Source organism: Macrobrachium nipponense, chromosome 33, assembly GCF_015104395.2.
Source record: "Macrobrachium nipponense isolate FS-2020 chromosome 33, ASM1510439v2, whole genome shotgun sequence".
NCBI classification, from domain to species: Eukaryota; Metazoa; Arthropoda; class Malacostraca; order Decapoda; family Palaemonidae; genus Macrobrachium; species Macrobrachium nipponense.
In genome coordinates, this window is record NC_087219.1 from 47,902,900 (window position 1) to 47,911,951 (window position 9,052).

Sequence of the window (9,052 nt, forward strand, 5' to 3'; positions counted from 1 at the left end):
GCTAATTTTAAAATGGTGCAAACATTACCACAATCGCATGTATGATTTTTTTTGGAAGAGTTACCGCGCGGACATAAGGAAATAGTTTTTTCATAAATTCACCATAAATCGAAATATTGTGCTAGAGACTTCCAATTTGTTGCAAAATTAAGGTAAATAGTTGAATATTACTACAATATAAGCGTTTTAGCTTACAATTGCGTTTTTCAACCATTTCGGTAGAGTCAAAGTTGACCGAAGGTTGAAATTTTGGCACTTATCGTTATTTATATGGAAATATTTCAAAACCGATAAAAGCTACAATCATGAGTATTTTTTTGTTGTATTCTAAATGAAATTGCGCACATTTTCATATATAATACTTCATGTAACGGATAATTTAAAACGGTGCAAAAATTATGTCAAAGTGACAAAATAATTTTTGAGATGTGTCACTGATACTTTTTAGTGCGATAAGAAAGAAATTCGCGCTTGCGCGCCTGCGTATCGATTGTAAACAAAACAACGCCTTGATCCGTGAACTCCCAGCATCCCCCAAGGCGCGTGATTCAAAAGTTTTCGGCTGGTAGGCCTATAAGTATTTTTCCACAAAATTTTAAAAAAACTTTTTTGAGTCTACGTATGGTACGTCCATTCGGCAATTGGGGGAGATTTTCACTCGACGTTTAATACGTCCATTCGGCGTTTAAGGGTTAATGAAAATGGCCAGTTTTCCCAATGAACAGCAAGGTGTCAGAATTACAATTGAGGAGCAAGTTATCCACAGCAATAGCAACTCGTGCAGTCTCCAAAAAACTAATTTAGGTGATGAAACCAAATTTTATTTAAATTATGATTGCACAGCTCATCTTCAGCAAGTTAATACATATACTAAAACCATAATTGAGGAGATACGCTCATCATTCTCCCAACTTGGCAGCATTCACTACTGCCATTGTTGAAAACACTGCAAGGTCTTGTTTTTATTCTCATTGGAAAATACTTCATGTACGTACCTTCTTCCTGAGTTACAAAAATTTTCTTTTATATTGCTTTCAACTCTATGGAGTGGATTTTAGACATTGCCACTTTCCCCCAATTTCATTTATTACATATAACTTAGGCAAAGAACAAGTGCTGATCAGTGTAATCTAACAACAATAACAAAAATTTAAGAGGGCTGGGATAAGCAAGGTAGAATGAAGAAGTTAATGATATCATGGACCAGATTAAAAGTCTTAAGTGTGGCAATGTCACTTATGGTAGCCAGGTTTTATGACATTCTGGCTCAACTACGGGAGACTTCAATGCCCATAACCTTCTGTGGGGTAGTGAATAATATTGGATTATTGACATCCTATCATATCGACTCAAATAATTACTATGTTAACCTAATCATATCCTTCAACTAGTAAGAACTTAAAACTAACAATAATATACTCAGGGTGTCAATGAAGTCAAAGACTTCAGTCTTTGGGTCTTGTATTGAGACCTACAATCATTTAGTAGCAAAATTTTTAAAAGACTATACATCTCACAAAAAACAAGAATGCAGTTTCTTTTCGAGAACAAAATTTACACAACACAGGGGATAATTAATAAAGTACTTCTCCAGTATTATCTAAAGTCAAGAAAGTCTTAATGTATTTTATTGAGATCATGGGTTCTGAAACTCCAACAGGATAACTGTGAGTTTTGCAAGCTAAACAGGAAATTTTTATCAGAACCATTATCCACTGAAAATAAGTAAGGTCAAGTAAATAAGTAAGGACAAGTAGAAGAGTTCATGATTGTCCAGAACATTTTAAATCTAATGATCAGGAAGAAGAAATTGCAGTTAAAATATTTTGTGCTCCAAAAGACTAATACTGTTCACTTGTAGTACTCATCAAAATATATTGTGCTCTGAATAGACTATTATCTTTCACTGTTAGGACAAATATCATAATCAAGTACCAAAAGTGATTTTATGAACTTCTCTAATGCTCTAGGAGAGCGCTACATGGCTACAAACTACAATACATTCCACATGCGGAGTGTTACATTACTCAAACAATATCACAACCATACTAAATATCACAGTCAACTTTCAGGTGCATTCAGCCATTAATGCCTTACCATGTTTTATGCACCCAAACCTCAGAGAAGCACAATGGTTTTATGAGTAATTTCTATCAATTAATCAAAATAATCTTCTATATCAATGTCGGGATTAAGGAGGTCTTCACCAAATTCGGAGAGATCCATTTGGTTGAGAATCAGGTTCTCAAAAGTTTCTTCTAGATCAGTTTCACCGATCATCAATGCTCCTTGCATTCGTCCTTCAACCATTACACATTTGATATATTCCACTCCTGTGAACAAAAAAAAAATATTGCATCTGAAACTGAACTATACATAAAACTACAAAAATAAAACACAATCACTGCTACATTCATATTTTACCTGTAGAATTATAAGAGAACTCCCTATACACAAAACCATAAAACATAACTGCACTATCCACCTCTACAGAAGGTTCTTCAGCATTACATCAGACCCCTACATATGAATTGAATTTAATATGGAATTTAGGCCAGGGGCCAAGCACTGGTACCTATGAGGTCATTCAACATTGAAACGGAAATTGAACGTAAAATGTTTGAAAGGTGTTAACAGGAGGAAAACCTTGCAGTTGTACTATGAATCAGTTGTTAGTTGAGGGTGGGAAAAAGAGAATATAAAAGGAGGTACAATAAAAGGAATGAAAGGAGTTGCACCCAGGGACCAAAGGCACACTGCAAAGAACCTTAAGTAATGCCTAAAGTGCACAGCATGAGGCCAACTGACAGCATTATCCCCCTATTGGGCCCTTACATATGCACACATTTTCTGGATGCCGAGGCCCTTCCTTTCCAGTACAATAACTCTCATTCCATCTATCAAAGTCTTCCCCTCTCCTTCCTCTTAACATATCTGAAACCACCCATTTCACCAACCTATCATTCTCCATTCTTCACACACAACTGAAGCATCACAAAAAAACGAACCTATCCTTTCAATTATGCTATACTTTTCACAATTCCACCTGTCTCCACATTTCTCTCGCCTTCTATTTATAAGCCTCCTACAGCACTACGCAAAATATTAATCTCTAGCTTCACTATGTGTTCCAGTCATGCCATACTTCCTCCACACCTTTGGCACATCATACTATTTACCTTGATCCACTTATTCTGCCACTGATTCTTCTCTTATCCTACCAACATCCATTTTATTTACTCACACCATCCACAATAACATTTATTGGTTCATCTTCCTGGTTTCAATAAACCTTCATAGCCTTACTCCTGATCACATTTACTATGTATTAACTTTGTTAACATTAGATTCATTATTTCCTTTAAATTATGTACACAAAAGGCTAACATCATGTGGGGTATTCATCAAATATCCAAGGGTCAAGTAAATGTCACATTTCAGTTGTCAAAATTACTTGGGTTGTTCCTTTTGATAAGATGAATTCCTTACTTCAATACTAGGCTTGATCCATTTTAAATTTATTTCTATAATAATATTTTAGAGATGTTATATAAACATTAACAGATCTCTTAATTTGATCTTGTTATAACACCAACAATTTTAAAAATACCCGCCCATTCCAAGATTCTGGTTAACTGGAATGTGTAAGTTGATATTTTAAAGGATGCTGGCGTGAAAATCGATGCAAATTACATCAACGATTTTGTCTATGGGCTCAAGGGTTCCCGTGAACAGAACTGATGCAGGCAACCTTACCTTTATATCCATACTCAAATTTGGTCATATGAACATGTTAGCAAAGTCAACAGTGCAAGGGCATTGAATATCCAACTGGAAGTAAGCAACAGGGTCCCATTCAATTGGCCTTCTGGACGCAGGTCTAACAGTTAGGATACTGGACACCACCAGGATAGGGCAAGAGAAGCACTATCAGAATTAAGTTGCTATTAGAATGAAGAACAAGGAACTGATGTACCTCATAAAACTACACAGTGAAATGGAAAGAAGTGCAGTACATAGTGCCCTGTACTCCAGCTGTTGATAAAGCCTCCCAAAGGTTATACAAGAGTTTTGTGGCAACTGCAGTCTCTACAGGGGTCCTAGCAAAGAAATCAGCTGTATAAGACTGATTATAATTATTCATTATATGAATACCTACCCTAAGGTCGCACTAAAGAAGTCAAACATCATGACCTGGTGGATGGGTTAACTCAGTATCTGCCCAACCAACTGGTCTGTAAAACCATACAAAGAAAATTTGGAATATGACAAAATAGGAAGAAGCTAGCAGGAATTAGGGGGAAAGAAAAATGAAACCTAAAATCAGTCAATTGCATCCAGGAAGACCTCTGCTCTCACCAAAGTTGAATAAGAACCGAGATTCTTACCTACCTGGAATCCATGGTCAACAGTACCAAAAATTATGCAAATCTATGTGCTGTACAGTAATGAGTCTTGTGTAAAAAAAATAATATTCCTCAGAGCCTTACTGTCATAGTGAATAAATTACCTTCTGAATACCGTAGTAGAATGTCGTATTTGCTGTCCAACCCTTGTCCATTAAATAGTCCTAATAGAATTACTTTCTTCCCAAAAAACTTAGTTGCATGACAAAAAAGCTCAAAACAGAAATCCATGTACATTTCCTCTCCAGATATTGATGACCACATACACTTCGCGGCATAGGAACCCATTTGCCGTGCTTGAGTCCACAAACGCATCTGAAAAATATATTTTATACATAAAACAGCATAGCCTAACACTTAAAATCAAATGTAATGATATACAAAACAACTTAGTGAATGACCTAACTAACCTTTTTGATTATCATCATCATTGCCTTCAATGTTATAAACCAAAAAGGTTGTCTGTTAAATTCCACCATTATCCAATACTTTAATTTCCCAAATCTCCAGCCCTTCATCTGCCCCTTTCATAGTTTCTGGAGCGCACAAAAACTATGTAATGGCTATCATATATTCTCTATCATGTGATACATAAGACTTGGCCAAGCCATCTTAATCTCCATTTCATCATATGTATAGCAACTTTTTCATTCTTACCATATAACTCCCAATATTTTTCTTAAAAACTATTCTAAAGCTGACTCAATATTTTAGATAAATAACAAGTAATTTCTCTTAAGTTTCTATTGTTATTCCAATCTATGACCAAATCCTTTAGATAAATAACAAGTCATACCTGATACGTTCCTATTGTTATTCCAATCTAAAACCTTCACTTCCATCTCTAACCACCTTTTTCTTCACAAAATCCATGTGTACCCTACTATTTACTGCAAAGTCACTTGATAAGATCTATCAACATTAACTATGCATCTGTTTCATTCATGGATAGTTTCAACTGAATTTACATACTTAATGGAACTATATATCATAGTGATACAAAACTTTCCATAACATAAGTCAGTGGACAATTGAATGCCTTCTTGTAATCAGAACAGGGGTTTTAAAATGCATTCACAGCTGCATTTAGTTTAAATTTCTTAACCCTTACTGGACGGGTAAATATATCGATATGCAACTCCTCAAGTCGGGTAAACTTTGAGGTCGGCCAATTTACAAAAAAAAAAAACAATCAATGGAAAGAGGAAGATATGTAAATGTACATGGTGAAAGAAAAAAATGACTATTTACAATCTACTGTGGGGCCTCTTTACCAAAACAATCATAAATTTTACCAACTTATACATGTTTTTTCTAATAAAATTTTTTATGTTATTTTGTAAAATTATAATTATTGCTCACATAATATCAAAACAGATAAGAAATAAAATCAGTAACAAATTCTTAGCATATTTGTTGAAAAATATTTATGTAAATAATTTTTTTTATTTTTACATGTTTTTCTAATACTATTTCTTTGCACTTTTCTTTGTAAGATTACATTTACAACTGACATACTATCGTAAAAGACAAGAACAAAAACCAACGGCAACTCCTTGGTATGTTTACGAGCAAATTTACAAAAAGACGTCATGTGAGACGACGTAATACATTCCCCCTTGAAGTCAGAAGGAGAACTGAAGTCCTGAGATGCCTGATTCTGGTTTTAGCCAGTGTAAAAGTTGCCATTAGTGAATTTATGGGCTATAGAAATATTGGCACCTCTTTCCCGCCCGATTTATCCAAATCAATGGGGCTTAATATTGTTTATCTACAGGATCAATCTGTCCACCACCCCAAACCTGTTACTAGTACTCCCGAGGATCAATCCATCCATTAATGGTTAAGTGAATGTAATATAAGATACAAATTAAACAATATCAGCACCCTACTTTTCAGGGCCTACAGGTTGTCCTCAAATTAGTATATAGAAAAATTAAAATCTAACTTGAATACATAATATACAACTGCCTTCAGCAGGAAAGTATTTTAATTTAGGTCTATTTCTACCATTATCTGTGTATTAATTGTATTATTTTATGTTCATTTTAAGTTTTTTGGCTATAAATGTGTTAATTTTTTAATCTTTACAGAACCTACAGATGGACAGTTGTCCGAAACGTTGTTAACAAAAGAATGTATATAAAGGAGAGAAGAAAATGTTGAGGTTTGTTTTGACGCTACAGTTCCTGACCCAATTAAGATTTCCTTTATCTGCTAAGAACAGCATTGCAATCCATAAACTAGTTTAATACACAAGGGAAGTTTCTCCTAAAAATATTCGTATCCCCAGACAAAACACAATTCCATGAGGTTCTTGAACCAAATGCTTCACCCTCACCTAAGCAAAAAAAGAAACTGATGATTTAGAGAAGCCCATGGACAACCAATACCAATCAAGAATGTCATCAAACTATCAAACAATCACCTAAATAGAAATATGACTTATGCCTTAGGCTACAGGTTAAATTTTGCTATCTTCAGTACAATAAACAGCATGGAAATTACCAAGAACTGTGCAACTCAAAAAAGTAGTATAGTGAGATTGCCAGTGAAGATTGAACATAATCAAGGAAATATAAAATATTTGGACATACAAATAAGCCTGACACCCTAAATTTCCTTGAAAGATTAATAGGCTGCCATCAGTCATTAAAAAATAATATATGTATATACATATATATATACATTATATATATGATATATATATATATATATATATATATATATATATATATATATATATATATATATATATATATATATATATATATATATAGATATATATATATATATATACATATATATATATATATATATATATATATATATATATATATATATATATATATATATATATATATATATATATATATATATATATATATATATATATATATATTGTGATGAAGTGCCAAGTATCTAGTTACTACACTTACCATTCATTAACTGATACCTCACAAAAGCCAGACACCTGAACCCTCATCACAGGTATTAAACGACTGAATACTCTAAAGGCAACAGTGATCCCTTAACAACTTACCAGTATTGCAGAAAATCAGACTAAGTTCATCAAAACAGGTGTGAGGTAATCTTGTAAGTAATTAAATTAATCAAAGGGCATCACTCCATCAACAACTTGAAAAGTCTAAGTATTTCCCTGATTTCAGAAGTCTAAGTACTTCCCTGGTTCTAAGTCACTGCAAGTTAACCCTCAAACGCCGATTGGACATATTATACGTTGATATAAATTGTCTGTTGGGTGCCGATTAGACGTATCGTACGTCAGTATAGAAAAGTTTTTTTTTTAAATTCGCGGAAAAATACTTACGTATAGGCCTACCAGCCGAAAACTTTTGAATCACGCGCCTTGGGGGATGCCAGGAATTCACGGATCAAGGTGTTGTTTTGTTTACAAGAGTGACCCAGGTGCGCATGCGCGACAAGCCTCCTTCTCGCATCAGCCAGCGTCAGCGACGCGTCGTCCGAGAGCGATCTTTTGCCGCAATCGTGTTTTGCCGAACTTGTGTGAGAGTGAATATTTGTGGTGGTACAGGACATACATAGAGATGTCTTAACGACGTATGGAGCGCGAAAGGCGCGTTTTACCTGTCGGAAGGGATCGTGTGAGACATATTTTGGACTTGGATGCTGGCGAGGGACTACGCTCGGTACTGCCGTGACGACTACGCACGATATTGTTGTATCGCTGGCCTGCCGATGTCAGGCAATACTGGAGGCGGAATATTTTTTTAAGTACGCCCAATGTGCCCGGCGTTATGCCCCGTGATAGTTTCCTGGCGTTGGACAGGTATTTCAACGCCTTCAACCGAAGGGCCATACCCCAGAAAAACCCTGATCGCCTCATCTTAGTCCACCCAGTGTTGGAGTACATTCGTGAACGGTGCAAAATTCTTGTGGTTCCTGGAAAGAACCTTTCTTTGGATGAGGTGATGATGCCTTACAAAGGACATCTTAGCATTAAAGTGTATAACCCCAAGAAGCCGAAGAAATATGGAGGGAAATTTTTTTATTACCGAGTCCAACACTGGATACGTTGTGGACTTTTCAGTGTATTCCGGGGTCTTCTCCACGCTGTGTGACACTGTTTTGAGTCTTGTGGATAGTTTCTGTAACCAGGGATACCACCTGTTTAAGGATAATTATAACAACTCGGTATCCCTGGCCCAGGAACTGTATGAAGCAGGTGTGCACGTCAGTGGTACCCTTCGGTTGGTGCGTGGGGCCCAAATGTCCTCAAGAGGTTCGCTAGCCATCCGCAAAATCTGGCAAGAGGAGAGAGAGATTGGTGGCGGAAGGGAGCTGTCTTCGTCATCTGTTGGAAGGGGGTCCGACTCGTCCCCATGATTACGAGGAGTCATGAACCCATCCAAGAGGAGATCGTACAGCGGAAGAAGACACGTCGGCAGGGCAGAGTTATGTATGAGGAGTTTTGTGTCGAGCGGCCTACCGTCATTGGGCACTACAATAAGCACATGGGAGGAGTTGATCTCTTTGATCAACTCATCCAGTATTATCCCTTTGCCAGGAGAACCAGGAGGTGGACACAGAAGCTCCTCAAATACATTCTTCAGTTGGCCCTCCAAAATGCCTACATCCTGTACTGGGTACTACAGTCCCGATCT

At 36.1% G+C, this 9,052-nt stretch overlaps 1 protein-coding gene across 6 annotated transcripts in view; it reads right to left on the minus strand.

Annotated features, from left to right (window-relative positions):
* Positions 1-1,606: 1,606 nt before the first annotated feature.
* The window catches only part of LOC135203158 (pyridine nucleotide-disulfide oxidoreductase domain-containing protein 1-like), a 58,332-nt gene continuing 50,886 nt past the window's right edge, over positions 1,607-9,052 (minus strand). For all 6 annotated transcript variants that reach the window (XM_064232837.1, XM_064232838.1, XM_064232840.1 and 3 more), the window contains exons 8-9: positions 4,511-4,721; positions 1,607-2,333 (exon numbers count right to left, since the gene is read on the minus strand). In XM_064232837.1, the coding sequence (XP_064088907.1) occupies positions 2,158-2,333; positions 4,511-4,721 (387 nt within the window). In that variant the 3' untranslated portion in view covers positions 1,607-2,157. The remainder of the gene's footprint in view (positions 2,334-4,510; positions 4,722-9,052) is intronic.